Source organism: Plectrocnemia conspersa, unplaced genomic scaffold (genome assembly GCF_051122295.1).
Source record: "Plectrocnemia conspersa isolate PC_06_02 unplaced genomic scaffold, ASM5112229v1 ptg000006l, whole genome shotgun sequence".
Taxonomy (NCBI): Eukaryota; Metazoa; Arthropoda; class Insecta; order Trichoptera; family Polycentropodidae; genus Plectrocnemia; species Plectrocnemia conspersa.
Genome location: NW_028277170.1, coordinates 556,493 through 574,156, shown reverse-complemented (window position 1 = coordinate 574,156; position 17,664 = coordinate 556,493). Strand labels below are relative to the sequence as shown.

Sequence of the window (17,664 nt, the reverse complement as noted above, 5' to 3'; positions counted from 1 at the left end):
TTTGTGTACGTGTTATTAATCGTCCGAAAAACTCGGGCCAATTTCATAATTAAGTAAACGCGACAGATTTGCCCTGATATATTTTTTTCGGACCCTCGCACGTGTGAGCAAATTTCGTATATACAGTAACGGCGCGTGTATATTATCATAAAAATTAATTACCCATATCAGCGGCAACTGAAAGACCCTAATTTTAATAAATATCAATTTTTACGTTACACCTTATATTCATAAATTGTTTATATGCAAAAGATATCCGTAAAATAAATAAATAATTATTTATCCATGCAAAACATCAGTTTTCAAGAACCTCAAATCTCAGGATTAGTTGATAAATTTTAATATTATAGAAGTCTCGCAACTGCTTAATTTTTCGGCACCCAACGCACGCAGATTCATATAATTGTAACTATTATAATTATTTATTTATTTTATTAATTTATTAAGCTAATGTCATATGTCACATGTTTTTTACAATATAAAAACATATGATTATTATACCTCGGTTAAGAGGTCAAGCAAAAAAATATAAAAAATAGAATGTTCAATTTACGACTAGCGGGCTATTTCGTCTTTGGGGAATTCCGTTAGAATATTAATTCAAACGCAGGGAACTTTGTATTTTTTTGATTACGAAAATGTCAGAAAGATATTAGGTAATCCCGGAATTAATGTCGTTTTTTTAATAGGCAACTTTGGCTTAGTATTTTTGGGTCCGATGAGCAGTGAAGACGTGCGCTGTAATTTTTTTCTTCTCTGTGATCCTTTGCCTTTCTTTTAAACAAAAAAAATCTTTTCTACCCCATTTACAAACAATGGCAGAGACGTGTCCTTCGGAAACACATTTAAGAAGCTGTATGCTGTTTTCGTTTCATTAAAAAAAAACTGCGACAGAAGCAACAGAATGCATTTATGACATTTACGATGATATACTGGACAAAAGAAAGTGCCAAAGTTGGTTCAAAAAATTTCTAGCGGGCAATCTCGATTTGAAGGACGAGCTTCGAAGTGGACGGCCCAGTCTAGTGGATAGTTCAGCTCTAAAGGCGGAAATCGAAGCAAATCCGATTATGACCATTGATGAATTATCGAAGAAAGTCGGCACATCACGGTCGAACACCCATCGTTATCTTGAGAAACTGCGAAAAGTTAAAAAATAAGGTATCCCGGTTCCTCGCGCGCTCACCGACGCAACAAAGCTCAACGCCTCAACACATGCAAAATACTCCAAGAAAAGCAACATTTTACCCCGTTTCTCCATGACTTTATCACCAGAGACGAAAAATGGGTTCTTTATCATGATATAAAAAAATAAAAACAATGGTTAAATCGAAGTCAAACCCCAATTCCAACACCAAAACCAGGACTACATCATCGGAAAGCATTATTGTGTGTGTGGTGGGATTCGAAAGGTGTAATTTATTATGATGTTTTAAAACAAGGGCAAACTGTTACTGCAGCCCTCTATTGTGAACAGATGGACAAATTAAATACGACGTTACAAAAAATTAGACCTGCTCTTGTGAATAAAAGTAATGTCATTCTTCAACATGATAACGCCCAGCCGCATGTTGCCGATATTACCCGTAAAAAAATCCAGGACCTTAGCTGGAATGTTTTATTGCATCCACCCTATTCTCTGGACTTGGTACCGAGCAACTTTCACTTATTTCGCTTTTTAGAAACGCAATTAGGGAACAAAAAATTCGACAATTCGACAAAAACTGAAATCGGGTCTTTCGGAGTTCTTCGAATCTAAACCAAAAGCCTTTTATGAGAAAGGAATTTTAGATCTAGTAACAAGATGGCAAAGAGTCGTAGATAACACTAGAAATTACTTTGTATTAAAAAAATATTAAATAATGGAAAAAAAAATAAGTTTGAGTTTTAATAAAAAACGACATTAATTCCGGGATTACCTAATATAATAAATCGACAGTTTATGTTGTTTATTCGCCTTTTATAAGCATAGTATTTTTTTTGTTCTTGTCTACTTTTTGCTGCAACGGCCAATTACGATTTATGGTGTTATTTTTATGATGCACAATGGCACATGTATTTCCAAACGCTATTATGATGCATTCGTCTATTGTCACGTACGGTCGGTACCGAGCACTAAACCCTTGTTTTAATCTCTGTGACCAAAAATAGTAGCCACTAACTATGTTCATAATAAATTTAATATTTTCGTGTTGATTATTTAAAAAGTATAAGAAAACATCAAATTTATCTAAAAGGTCCGATAGTTTGAATTAGACTAAATTAAAACCGAAACAAGCACTCCCCAGATTATGGCTTTTAGTAGTTTCGAATGCATGTCAATAAATATGCAGAGCATTAAAATTAAACAAGTCGTTAAAACTTAACCGCTTTAGTCACGCTTGTCCGCATTTATGATTCTGTATAAAACAAGAAATAGCGATTAAAAAAATAATAATATAATAAAATATTATTATGGTAAATATAAACAATAGTTTATCGTTTAATTTGGTATATATATTTCAGTGGCGTAGCTAGGGTATGTGGTGCCCGAGGCGATCCTTAAAATTGCCGTCCACCCCCCCCCCTCTATACATTTTTTGCGTGGTCAAAAAATCAGCATTTCTTAAAATAATTAATTGGTTATTGTTAAGCTCTTGCTATTCATGGATATATATATATATATATATATATATATATATATATATATATATATATATATATATATATATTTTAGTGACCACACTAGACGATCCCATCGCAAATATGCCGCCCCCAAGCAAGTGCCGCCCGCCCGCCCCCCTCGCCCCACCATAGCTACGCCACTGATATATTTAAAAGAAATAAGGGTGAATTCGTGACTTTTGACCGACAGCGCGTTCAATATAAAACAAATTAATGCAATTTATAAAAAAATATATGCATTATATAATTACTATTTACGTAATTATTTTTTATAAAATCGGGTTGTGGCCCGCCGAATTTTGAAAAATTCGGCCCGCAGATCAAAACTGTTGGAGACCCCTGAATTAAATAGTTGCATAATTTGCTTTCATTTTCACGTAAAAATAATGATTTTTTAATGAATTTATTGTTACAAAAATAAAAACACGAATGCCCGAAAAAAAATTGTTTTACATAAATGTGTAACATAATATAATTCGCGAATTTACCTTTATATTATTTTAAAGCTTTTGTACTGTTTGATTACTGTTTAAAATTATTTATTTTGCGGACATGATCTTTCCGGACAATGATTTTTCCGGACATTGATTATTTCGAACATTGCTAATTCCGGACAAAAAATATTTTTTTATGATATTAAAATCAAACATTTGGATTATTGAATTTTTATCTACGGAGTTTAATGTAGTAATCAACTTAAATTTAATCCAATGAGTCAATATTTTTACTATGAAAAAACGTTTTATCAGTTTTTCAAAATACCCGTTATTGGTATTTTGATTCATTTTATAAAATTTTTAGCTAGTTGACCATGTTAATATTAAGATAATAACATGGATATTATTACTTCGCTGATACTGCTGATTATATATATAATTATGGTTCGGTGATTATTCCGGACAAATTTTTGCGGACATGATCTTTCCAGTAACTGATTATTCCGGACAGGATTTTTCCGGACACTGATTATTTCGAACATATTATAGATAATTCCGGACAAAAATATATTTTAATTTTGATTTAAAAATAAAAAAATTAGATAAGCATTTGGAATGTTGAATTTTTAACTAGAAATCTTAATGTAGCAATCAACTTGAATTAAAATGAAATAAAAATACTTATTGCTTGTAATTTGATTATTTTTATAACATTTTTATCTAGTTGACGTCTATTAAAATGGTCAAATAAATGTTGAATAAAGATTGATTAATACTTTTTGCCAACCGCTTTTATGAATGGCAAATTTCGGATGTGAGCAACAAATAAAAATCGCTGTGTACACAAATTTCATACGGGCTATTTTTTTCCCGTTTTATCTGAAAGTCATTCTCAAATATGCGCCCAACGTTTATCTTTATTACATGTGTTATGATGTATTGAATATGCGGATGACAACCTCAAGCACGTCCTAATTACATTTTTCCATTATTGAAAGCGGCATTTTTGTCTAAATCCTTTCAAAAGGATTGTCATAAAATATAGTAATAGTGACAAGTCATAAAATTAATCCTACGCATAGCTACAAAAAACTTTTTTTCTATTTTCTCGCCTAAATGGCTTATTTCTATTACTACATAGTTTTGCGTTACTTTTATAATATTTATATTTTATAAAATTGATATTTTTTTTGTCCGTTTTTATAGACGTCAACTAGTTAAAAAATTTATAAAAACGGTTATTTTGAAACACTTTTTCGCAAAGTAGAATATTGATTAATTGGATTTAATTCAAGTTGATTGCTACATTGAACTCGGAGTTAAAAATTAGCAATCAAAACAACGGTAAACTTAATTTTCTATTTTAATATGATATAAAAAATATTTTTTGTCCGGAATAATCCATGTTCGAAATAATCAGTGTCCGGAAAAATCCTGTCCGGTATAATCAGTGTCCGGAAAGATCATGTATAAAAAGTTCGTGTCCGGAATAATCAGTGCCTGGAAATATCATGTCCGCAAAAATCCTGTCCGGAAAAATCCGAGCACCCTAATTAAATTTAAGAGTATCTAGTAATTTAATATGGCAGTATTTTAAATATTACTATCTAAATAACTTCTACTTATAATTATTCTTTATATCACAAAATGGCCAAAATAAGATGTGATTTTTTTCTGGTATTCTGAACCTTATATTATTGCTGGTAGAGATAATTCTGCTAAGCGCGAAAGCGCAGGTATGGATCTATTCACACGCCAGATCTGGTTTCCGCGTTTCGCGTCGCCGGCGGCGCTACAGTCGCGCGCTCATGCCGACCCCTGGCGGCGCGCGATCCGAAATCCAAAATCCAAACGGCCGTGCAATGCGGAACGGCGGGGTGGGGCGCCGTGGCTATAAAAGGCGCCAGCGACGTCCGCGGCAGTAACCCGAGCCGCTCCAGGAATAGTCGCCGGCGGGGGCGGGAAGGGACGGTGGGGCTGGCTGGTCCGGTGGGTCCGACTCGCCGACTGCCAGTTGAGTCGAGCCCGGCACCAGAGCGGCCCACCGCAGCCATCATGTCGTCCTCAACAGTGGCCAAGACGTCCAAGTACACGTACCGCTCGTCCGGCGGCGGCCAAGCCGACGTCAGCATCGAATACAGCGCCGACCTGAGCGCCCTCTCAAGGCTCGAGGTGCGCCGATCAGTGTGGACTGTGTAGTGCTTTTACAGTGCGTTCCCGTCAAGTGCCGTAGTGCTCATGCTGCTATTTTTCATTTCTTTTTCCAGGACAAGATCCGTCTCCTCCATGACGATCTCGAATCGGAAAGGGAGTTGCGCCAGAGGGTGAGTGTCATATCTATCTACAAATCTTCAGTGTTCGCGTTCCACGCGCCTTTCTCTTGTGTGAACACGTAGTCTATCAGACATATTTGTGTTTTTGATCAACAGGAAGAGTCATAAGAACCATAAGATGCAAGAATATCCCGGACCAATATAAGGGTCATAATGCCAACTAACATATGTATGACTCAAGATAATAAATAAGCATTCACTTTTATTTTAATATGTTCAAATACGACGTCACATGCGTTTACTAGACGTACATACACCTAAGCGACGCATAAAGATGCAATCGCACACTCTTTGTTCGATCGAGTCCCGGGTATCGCATTGGAACGCGCGCGACATATCAGATTTCCAAACCCAAATCGGTCGGTCGCATCCAAACACCACGAACCCATTCTGGAGACTCTCCACTATTAATAAACGCCAGCATAACTACAAGGTTCCGGCAGTTGGCAGTTCGGGAGAATGCGGTATAAAAATCCGCGCGTGTTTACTTCCGATTGTTCTGGAGGTTTACGATGCGCTCAAACAAAAGTAACCTAGATGCGCGGTATATTTATAGCACTTCCGACCACGGTTAACCGTATCCGAGATGGCCAAGTACAGGAGCGGCTCTCGGTTTAAATTTAGAGCCCGGTTCAATTTCGTAACAGGATCGTTAAACCTATATACATTTTTTCCGCGGTTTTAATTTTACACCTCGCCGGTGCGCGTGCCAATAATGCCCACTGACTCATGGAATATTATGCACGGTTATTATTTTGAGAGATATGTGGAACGCGACACACTTATTAGTCACTGCGTTGCTCGCATCTTTATATGAAAATATTTTAATTTTTTTTTAAACGCTTTTCAGATCGAACGTGAGAAGGCCGACCTCAGCGTCCAGGTGATCCAACTTTCTGAGCGTCTCGAAGAAGCTGAAGGTGGTGCCGAAAGCCAGGTTCATATCTCAGATATTGAAAGTAGAAGTAGTAAAAGTAGTGTTTCTGAAAAAATCTAAAAGTGGCCCACATCGGGCGACTAATGGTGAATCTATCTTTTGCTTTCATTTTTATAAACTCACAAACACACACGAGCCGAACATGCGATATGTCGATAATTGCTGCGGTGTATTAATGTATTTTTAACTCTTGCGATGTATTTGTTTATGTTGCCATTGCAGATGTATGTCTTTTTTTAGTAAAAGTTTATGCAAATAGGTGAAATTCGGGACTTAAGAAGCTGGACTAGTAAGTCAAAATTTTACGAGTATATTTAATTTACTTCATAAAATACTGAAAGCTTAATAATTATTTTAAATATTTATGAGCTGCCATATTTTATTCTATATATAGATCTGTAGTACTACTATCATAACTGTTAATTATTTTATGGTCTATAAATAAATTTAGTCAAGTCTTAAACCATTTAAATATATTTATTAGTTCCATTTAGGTGCTTTATAAAATAATTAAATAATTATCACAATTCAATACGAATAAATAAAAGAGAAAATGGTTGTAATTAATAATATATAATACCATATAAATTATTAATATAATTGGTAAGTAATAATAATACGATATATAGCTCGCGACCAATTTCGTGTGTTATGCGGGGATCTGCGCGTTTATTTGTATTAACGACGCGAAAAAATATTTCCTGATTATTCATTCAATATTACATTTTTTTATAACACATGTGAACGTTCAAAGAACCATATCCTTAATTTTGCCCGCATTCCTATTTTCTATATCTAAAACCATTCACAATTTGCGATTATGTTGATATTTTTAAAAGCAGTAGCATCGCGTATGTTTATGTCAGTTTATAGCACATCTGAGTAATTATTGTTCCTTATATTATTGCACAGTGAAACCCGAATCTAACGTGTAAATCACGGGACCAGAGAAAATCGTCTTTAATCGGCGCTAAAAATCGCTATAGGCAAATGGAATAATGATTCTAAGGTATTGACTTTTACAAGTTTACAAATAGGAACTCGGCTATAACGAACACGGATCCAAGGAATTATAGCGGTTATAGCGACGCTAGAGTCCGGGTTCGGTTTGTTGTATTATACAAAAATAATTCATTACTTCAGTCTTTTTATCAATGGAAATTTCTCGGTCCCGTGATATTCGTTATATCCGAGTTTTGCTCATTATATCAGTTCGGCTTGAATTATACTCTTGAATATGACAAAAGCAAAAGGTATTTCACTGTTGACTTAGATTATCACTCTTTAGATTTTTTTAAAAGCCATATATATAATTTTAAACTTTACGTCAAATATATTTATATATACATATAAAATGATATATGAAGCAACTTCGTTTCGTTTCTAATAAATGTCCTTACATAAACTTTGATGAATTTTAGTTCGAGATTAACAGAAAGCGCGATACTGAATTGGGCAAACTTCGCAAGCTGCTCGAGGATGTCCATCTTGAGTCTGAGGAAACAGCGCACATTCTCAAAAGGAAGCACCAGGAAATCGTTGTTGATTTCCAGGAACAGATCGATGTACTCTCCAAGGCTAAGGCCAGGTGCGCATCAAAGCTATATTAATACTGTATATTTTCAAAATTGACCATCTTAATCTTTGATCTTCAGGTCTGACAAGGAAAAGTCCAAGTTCCAGGCTGAAGTTTACGAACTTCTCGCTCAGGTGGAGAATGTCACCAAGGAGAGGCTCATCAGCGTGAAGCACTCCGAAAGGTTGGAGGTATCCATCAACGAACTCCACATCAAGATCGAGGAATTGAACCGCACGATCGTAGACATCACCTCGCACAAGACCCGCCTTTCTCAGGAGAACATCGAACTAGTCAAGGAAGTCCAAGATTTGAAGGTCTGATTTTTTTCTTATGAATCCAGCATACTCTCAAATAATAAAATCAATAATATGTTATTACTTTTATTCAGGTCAACGTTGAGAATGTTATTTACCTCAGAAGTCAACTTGCCAGCCAGCTCGAGGATGCTCGTAGGCGTCTTGAGGATGATGAGCGTCGTCGCTCTATCCTCGAGGCGCAACTTCACCAGGTAATTAAATCATCATCGCATGAATCACATATATGATTCCGAATGAACTGCTCGACAGCGAATGAACCGTAAACTAGTTTAAAGCAAAGTTGCAAAATCAGGCCAAGAATCTTAAACGATCGAGAGCCAATTTATGATTCAGTCGATTAGATGAAGCATAAGCTAATTCTCTCTCCTATGTCAATGTACTCATTAATGAAGGATAATGCCATTGGCACACATACTCAAATTTAGTTCATTTTGCAAAGACTTTGCTTCCAGATTATTGATTCTGTATCTAAAAACATAAAATTGTAGGTCGAGATCGAATTGGAATCCGTCCGCGTACAACTGGAAGAGGAATCTGAAGCTCGTCTTGACTTGGAGAGGCAATTGGTGAAGTCCAGCGGTGAGGCGCAACAATGGCGTTGCAAATTCGAATCTGAAGCTCAAGCCCGCTCCGAAGAGATCGAGGAGGTCAGGCGCAAGTACACCATCCGCATCACAGAGCAAGAAGAACAAATCGAAATGCTCATCGTCAAGATCAACAACGTCGAGAAGACCAAGTCGCGCCTCCAAAGCGAGGTGAGTCACTGCTTCTGAAGGACTTAAGAAAAATAAGTTCTCATGCTTTTTTTTGTATGCGTTCAGGTGGAAGTACTCATCATTGACTTGGAGAAAGCCAACAACACCGCCAGGGACTTGCAGAAGCGCACCGAACATTTGGAGCGCATCAACATCGAAATCAAGACGCGTCTCGAGGAGACTGTTCAACTGTACGAACAATCCCAGAGAGACATGCGCAACAAGCAGGTTGAAATCACACGCATCTCGCACGAGCTCGACAAGACCAGGGAACAAAAAGACACTCTTGCCAGGGAGAACAAGAAGATGGCTGGTGAGTCTCGAGTTTATCAACTTCTTCTATCGAAAAATTCTAAATTCAACCATCTTTTCAGACGACCTCCACGACGCTCGCAACCAAATCACGGATCTGACCCGTCGTCTCCACGAGTTGGAGTTGGAGCTCCGCAGGTTGGAGAACGAACGCGAAGAATTGACCGCTGCTTACAAGGAGGCTGAAGCTGTAAGTGCTCTTTTATGGAGAACATAAGTGTCAAGCTGAACGTCTATTTTATATGAAATTTATATGAACAGGGTCGCAAGGCTGAGGAACAGAGGGCTCAGCGTCTTTCTACTGAACTCGGACAGTTCCGCCATGAAGCAGAACGTCGTCTTCACGAGAAGGACGAGGAAATCGAATCCATTCGGTGAGTAACGCATCAGTATGAAAGTAAAGAAAATATGGTAGACCAAATGCAATAATTTAAAAAGAAACGATTTCGAGCGCTGACCTCTAATCCACGATGGGAATAAATAGGGACGCATCAACGGATTTTTGACACAAATAAATGACAGATACATGTTGAATATACATATCGGTAATAACACCATTTACTGATACACTTTCGTATGTAACTAAAAGTGTTACTAATCGTCATATAGTAGTAGAATAAGATAAAGATTATTAATCATCAGATAGTAGTAAAATAAGATAAAGATATTAAATATGTTTATAAATTATACTTTAAAACATATCACATGAGTCTAAAAAAAAATAAAAAATATTGATAAGAAATATTAATAAAACTTTGGAAATATAATTACCACATTCTTAGATCGAAGATCACTTGAATTAAAGTAATAAAATTGCGCGATTACTTATTTTATTTTATGATCCATTAGAAAGCTATAAACTTTATTTTCTAAATAGAAATTTACAAAAGTAAACCACCATTCCGGCGCTGCCGCTCAATGACTTTCAATATATAAAAAGCCGTGCACTAACGGTCAATTTATACAGATAAACACAAAACGGTTCTAAAAATATTTCTTTTTTTAACGGCGAATTTAGATAGAAATAATAACTATTTAGGTATTAAATATATTTTTAGTGCTAGCACTGAAACGTTTTATATCTTAATTAAAATATTTAATTGCTATTTGCAAATATTGACGTTTTTAGTCTATATTTTTTACCATAAATATTTTAATTCTATATTAATTATAAACACTAAGTTAATCGCAATTTTTAGGCGGTGATTTAGATAGATTTTCACAAATTTATTATTTAGTATCGATAATAAAAAAAATTAGATCTACAATTCCAAAACATTAGTTAACACTCGATGATTTTGAAATCGAAAAAAACCGTGCGCTAACGGTTAATTTACACAAAAATAAAAATTATTTTGTATCGATTTTTGTAAAAACACAGGCGATTACAATTGCAAAGTATTAGATATTACTACATGCATTAAAAATATTAGTTGGATTTTAATCTATATTTTTAGTTCTTGCACTAAATCGTTTTACATTTTAACAATGTATTTTATTGCTAATAATAAATATTTTAATGATACAAATATTTTAGTTTTAAAAATATGGATGTTTCTAGTCCTTGTTTTTTACCACACATATTTTAACTCTAAAAATGATTAGCACTAAGTTGGTCACAATGTTCGCAAAAATAATCAATCGTTTCGGCGCTGATACTGACTGCTTTTTAAAACAAGAAAACCGTGCGCTAACGATCAATTTAAACAGATTTTCTCATTAATACATTATTTAGTAGCCATAGTAAAAAAATTGGAAGTACAGTTTCAAATTATTGGCTAGCACTCAAAGATTTTGAAATCGAAAAAAAGCAGTGCTCTACCGATTAATTAACACAAAAATAATAATTATTTCACTAGATATTACTAAAAAATATTAGTTTCAATATAAAACGATTTAGTGCTAGCATTAAATCGTTTTACATTTGAACGATGTATTTTATTGATATTAACAAATATTTTAATGGTACAAATATTAATGATTTTCGCTACAAATATTTTTTATTTTAAAGATTTTTATCTCTTAGCTAGTCGCAATGTTTACCAAAATCAGTAACTCTTCAGTAAGTTCAGTTGAGCTAACGATCAATTTAGATATAATTAATAAATATTTAGTAGCAATTTAAAAAGGATGAAAAAACAGAGATTAATATAGCAAAACATTAGCTGCTGCTAAAAATATCTTCTCGAAAAAATTAGAGCTGCACTTAATCGTTACTATTTTTTAGTGCTAGCACTGAAAAATTTTGGTTTTAATATAAAAATTTTATATTTGTACGATATATTTTATTTATATTATCAAATATTAATGATTTTTGCTACAAATATTTTTAATTTTTACCTCTAGTCGCAATGTTTACCAAAATAATTAACCGTTCAAAAGATAGAACTCAATATTTTTTAAATCGTGAAAAACCGTGAGCTAACGGGCAATTTAGATAGAATTAATAAATATTTGTTAGAAATTTTAGTAAGAAAGAAAAAACAGATTAAAATAGCAAAACATTAGCTGATGCCAAATATATCTTCCCAAAAAAATAAATGTTACTATTTTTTTAGTACTAGCACTGAAAAATTTTATTGATATAATCAAATATTTTAATGATACAAATATTAACGAATAATATTTTTAATTTTAAAGATATTTACCACTTAATTAGTCGCAATGTTTGGAATTATAATCAAGCGCTCAATAGCTGGAACTCAATATTTTTTAAATCATAAAAAGCCATCGGCTAACGGTCAATTTAGACAGAATTAATAAATATTTAGTAGCAATTTTACAAAGAAAGAAAAAAACAGATTAAAATAGCAAAATATTAGCTGCTGCTAAAAATATCTTCCCGAAAAAATAATAGCTGCACTTTGTTGTTATTATTTTTTAGTGCTAGCACTGAAACAAATATTAGTTTCAATGTAAAAGTTTTACATTCGAACATTCGATATTATCAAATATTTTAATGATACAAATATTTTTAATTTACTACTTAGTTAGTCGTAATATTTTCCATAATAATCAATGGTCAAAAGCTAAAAAATAAATTCGCACGCTACCGGTCAATTTACCGGTCAATTTTAGAAAAAACCGGAGATTACAATATCAAGGCATTAGACTTTGCTAAAAATATCTTCCCGAAAAAATAAGAGTTCCACTTTAATGCTATTTTTTCAGTGCCAGCACTGAAATGTTTTACATTTTATTTATATATTTCATTGCTATTTACTAATATTTAAGTTAATGTTTTACCCAAATATTTGAACTTTTCAGTTTATCGCAATGTTTGTAATAACACTAGTTTATTTTGAGATATTGCAAAATTTCTATATTATTCATTTTGAAAAAAAAGTGTATTTAAATTGCAAATATTTTCGGTTTTAAATTATTTTATATAAAATTGAATTTATATAAATAATAATATTCATGAAAATTTAACTTATATAATTTCACTCAAATGCTTATAACTTCTATATTTTATAACCGATTTTAATAAACAGACACCATTTTTCTTTGTAATAGATCGGACTTTAACATTTAATTTTTTGTGTAGTTTGCAGTTCGATCTAATTTTGCTAAAAATGATTTTAAATTGTCGATAAATTCCTCACTACTGCCTAAACTGATTATAAAGCAAAATTAAATTTACTTTAATTGTATATAACATACTTTGAAATCGGTCAATTTAAACCGGAGATATTTTCAATTAAGTAAAAACACTTTTTTTACAATTGAAAATACGGAAATTTAGAAATATTTTTAAAACTGATATATTTTCTTAATATTTCGAAATCAACGCACAATTTTACATAAGAAATGATTGGCAAATATCATGGATCAGATTTTTTTAATTGAAATTTGTGTAATCAATCGTTCTGGCGCTGACATTTAATGATTTTGCTGTCGAGAAAAGACGAGCGCTAACGGACAATTTAAACAGATATTGTTTAATTAGTTATTTTGGGAATAAATGGTTGCTACAATCCCAAGAAATGAGGTGTTGTACGATATATTTTTTTGAGAAAATACTAGCTTTAATGTTGGATATTTTAAAACAAATTATTTTTACTTAAAGTAAATCTTAAATTATTAAAAACCCAATTGAAAACTGTACATAGAAATAAACGTACAAAAAATTTGAAAAAGCGATAGAAATTAAATCTGTTTTGTTAAATTAAAAATATTTTGGAATCATAATAATTTATAAATTAAGTGATACACGAAACCTTTGGGACATTCTTACGATTAGAGGTGCATATAATAATATTTCTCCAAGTCAGAAATGTGATAATTTAATTCAAGAATACGTGGTATGGATATAAAAAAAATTGAATATTATTATTTATCAATAACGCTTTCTTTGAAGTCAGTATACTGTTAAATTTGTCTGGTTGAAAACCAACATTATCCAAAAATATTCACCGGCTGGCATCGCGTCTGAGCGCCAAGAATACTTTGAAGTTCTTCTCTTTGCCGTTCGACAACCGTTCGGTGCAACAATGTCTGAGTATTAAATTCGTATCATTCTCACTTTCGCGGCGTCGAAATATCTTCACACAGGCGACACTCCAAAATCTAAAATGGTACGAGGCGAGTGACGCAAATAGATACAAGCCGCACCAGCGATAGGGGTTTAAATTTACACCGTCCAATTTTGGCCGATCGCCGCCGCTCATCATGCAATAGACGTATCAAGGTTGCTAAAACACTATATACGGTACTGCCAGTGTCCTAGACCGTTTAGTCTCGAAGCTGTCGCCGAAGCCATGTCTAGTTTGAAAGTGGCCAAAAAGTGGGAAAAACCGCCCACGGCTGTGTACGAAGACAACTACGGCTATGGGATAAACTACTATCAGCCCATGATCGATTATATCAACGCTAAAGAGAAGGGCCTGCGGCCGGATCCGCCGCATCTTCCGTGGAACAACGAGAGAGGTCTGGCAGCGTACACTCCCGGAAAGCTAGTGCGCTCTTACTCCAACGAGGATGTGAATCGATTGGCTCGCGAGACTGCCAACCGGGCAAGGCAGGACCTCTCCCAGTTCAAAATAGCCAAGCGATCCGGTTTCTCAGTGCGCAAGGTGGCCTCGGCGGTGAATGTCACAAAGCACGTCCACTCAGAAGAGACCATCGACGTCAAAACCAAGAAGAAGATCAACGAAAGACAGGCCATACTAGCTGAAGAAGAGCACCAGCGCAAGATGCAAGACATGAAAGCTGAGATGCAACGCCTGCAAGAGGCCAACGTCGATTCTGCGCTCAAGAGCGCTGCCAAATTTTTGAGAGGCAAATCCGCCAAAGCCATCGAAGCCACACTGCTATCGGAAAGCATCAAAAACATATCTTCCTCGACTTCAATGGACATCAAAAGCTTCCAGCGCAATCAAGTGATCAACACGCACGACTCGAGAGGGCACTGCAAATTAATGGAGCACAGATCCCAGAAGAAATTAGACGAAAACTTCTTAAAACCCCTGGATCAACTCAAAGGAGATCTGAGGAATTTCGACAGCAAGAGCTCTAATTATTTCATGGACAAGAGGTGACGTTCGAGTAGCGCGTTATTCCAAAAATACTGCATATTGCATAATGTCCCATATTTTTTTAATTTGCAAAATATTTCTGGCAGCGTTTCAATTTTGCATTTCACTTTCAATTAATTATGTAACGTTTTTTTAATAAACAGCAAGCAGACCAGCATTGAAATCGAGCAGCTGAGCGCTCGCGTCGTCGAAGCCGAGACCAAACTGAAGACCGAGGTCGTACGCATCAAGAAGAAGTTGCAGATCCAGATCACCGAGCTGGAGATGTCTTTGGATGTGGCCAACAAGACCAACATCGACTTGCAGAAGACTATCAAGAAGCAATCGATCACGGTAAATAAAAGCATTCTGACAAAATAAGTAGAAGAAGTAAAATAATGAACGATTCATGTGTATGTATATTTTTGCAGTTGTCTGAATTGCAAGTTCATTACGATGAAATCCAACGTCAACTCCAAGTTACTTTGGATCAATTCGGCATCGCTCAACGCAGATTGCAATCTCTCACCGGAGAGATCGAAGAAGTGCGCGGCAACTACGAATCCGTAAGTTGAAATTTATCATCGCAGCGCGAGAACAACGGCTAAGATCGATCGATGTGTTTACAGGCGCTCAGGGCTAAGAGAACTGTCGAACAACAATACGAAGAATCACAGACCCGCATCAACGAATTGACCGTCATCAACGTCAACTTGGCCAGCTGCAAATCCAAGATCGAACAGGAACTGTCCACCATCGCTGCCGACTACGATGAAGTCACCAAGGAATTGAGAATCAGCGATGAGAGATACCAGCGCGTACAGGTCGAACTCAAACACACCGTCGAACACTTGCATGAAGAGCAAGAGAGGATCGTCAAGGTCGAGGCAATCAAAAAATCTTTGGAGATTGAAATCAAGGTACGTGCGAATCTGGAGCGCAATATTAAGAAGTAGTATTGCTTAAATTTGCGTTGCACTTTCAGAATTTGTCCGTCCGCCTCGAAGAAGTCGAAGCCAACGCCATCGTCGGAGGAAAGAGGATCATCAGCAAGTTGGAAGCTCGCATCCGCGATATGGAGTTGGAACTCGACGAGGAGAAGAGAAGGCACGCCGAAACCATCAAGATCTTGCGCAAGAAGGAGCGCACCGTCAAGGAGGTGCTCATCCAGTGCGAAGAGGACCAAAAGAACATCATCCTGCTTCAAGACTCGCTCGAGAAGACCTCCCAGAAAGTCAACATTTACAAACGACAGATACAAGAACAGGTAAGATAGTATTCAACCGGATAATTCTTATATATCGTCTGACGTTCCTCGACAGCCACTATTTTCTTACGTTTTTTCGTAATCCTTCGCCAGTTTTCCTTCAGTAAATGACCTCCACAATGAGCAGCTGTCCGCGCACTTTCCCTTGATTTCCAGGATTCGAAGCTAGAGTTGTCGACTTCCACCGCTCGGGAGTTCCAGGCAATATACAAGCACCTCACTCCGAGTCTACCGACTCACTTTTCCGCATCAGCGTCCCGTACCTGGGTAGCAATTTCATAACTGTAAATTAACCGCGACGTTTTGCATTCCAGGAGGGTATGTCGCAACAGAGCGTGACTCGCGTGCGCCGCTTCCAGCGCGAGTTGGAAGCTGCGGAAGACCGCGCCGACACCGCCGAGAGCAGTCTATCCTTGATCCGCGCCAAGCACCGCACCTTCGTGACCACCTCGACCGTGCCCGGATCCCAGGTGTACATGGTGCAAGAGACCAGAACCATATCCGAGTAAAAAAGCTGCGCACAGCCGCCGGCCAAATAAGGGGGACATTATTTCGCTTGCCGATCCGCATATTTTTATAAGGAGCCGAGAGAAATTTCTATTGTTATATTTAATAATTTGTTATATTTTTTATCATTGTGTACTACTGCTTTATCTGGTAAAGGCGCAGAAAAACGCTTGCCGCTCTCATATGATCATCGTCGCTACGTTTTTCTCGAGTATTCCGCGCTCCTCTGTCACGAAAAGGGGGCGTCGGGGGTCGCCCCGAACAGCATTTTGTTGTGTAAATCAACATCACCGATTAACTTATTTATATAAATAAACAAAAAATTAAATCCAAACAGCAGTTTGAGGTTATAATTATGATTTGTGCCTTTTATCTATGATAATATTACTATATTAAATAAATGTTTTTAAATGAAATCGCCGCTTTTTCGTTCAAAACCTCGCTATATCCTACATAAGTCGTGATTAGGGTTATTAATAGAATATTCGTTTATACTATTTAAAATGTAATTTGAAACAAAATAGAATAAAACAATTTGTATACTTGAACAACACAGGTAATCGTTTTTAATTCAATATACCCGAGTGACTAGTGCCGCTCTAAAATCCATGATCCTTAATGCGCCCTTATTTTGATTCGAAATATGAGACAATAAGACACTCCTTCTGATAAAAAAAATGCTTTCGAAAAACATTTGTGAATAGAATGTTTATGGCGGTATGTAGTATGACAGAATTTGCAAAATTCGCTAGTTGAAAAAACAAAATATTGGAAAGTCCCACTATGTATTATCGTTTAACGCAGTGTACGCCACAGCTTCCAATTTTTTACATACATTCGCGCGTGCTAGAGCCGAGTCACAAGAAAAAAGTTGTATACATCGCATGAAAATACGATTGTGTGGTGTTTTTGTTTCTACCAGTGCTACAATAACGGTTATTATCGGGAAACTACAATGTATCGGCATACTTTGACGTAATTTGCGGAGGTCGATAACAATATTATACGTATGATATATTATTTTTAACATGCAATTAAAA

At 35.7% G+C, this 17,664-nt stretch overlaps 1 protein-coding gene across 2 annotated transcripts; it reads left to right on the top strand.

The window, feature by feature from the left end:
- The first annotated feature begins 5,113 nt into the window (after positions 1–5,113).
- Prm (Paramyosin) lies at positions 5,114–17,179 on the top strand. 2 transcript variants are annotated; one of them, XM_088188478.1, is made up of 15 exons: positions 5,114–5,273; positions 5,369–5,425; positions 6,285–6,371; positions 7,793–7,959; positions 8,027–8,264; positions 8,339–8,458; positions 8,756–9,022; positions 9,089–9,335; positions 9,397–9,524; positions 9,596–9,708; positions 15,015–15,204; positions 15,282–15,416; positions 15,480–15,770; positions 15,836–16,117; positions 16,432–17,179. In XM_088188478.1, exons 1-15 carry the CDS (start codon positions 5,157–5,159, stop codon positions 16,624–16,626), a joined length of 2,634 nt encoding a protein of 877 aa, XP_088044604.1. In that variant the 5' UTR covers positions 5,114–5,156; the 3' UTR covers positions 16,627–17,179. The 2 variants fall into 2 exon arrangements, with proteins under 2 accessions (XP_088044604.1, XP_088044606.1); XM_088188480.1 differs by lacking the exons at positions 5,114–5,273; positions 5,369–5,425; positions 6,285–6,371; ... (5 more) ...; positions 9,397–9,524; positions 9,596–9,708 and adding an exon at positions 14,080–14,870 and having other exon boundaries at positions 16,432–17,040.
- The last annotated feature ends 485 nt before the right edge of the window (positions 17,180–17,664 follow it).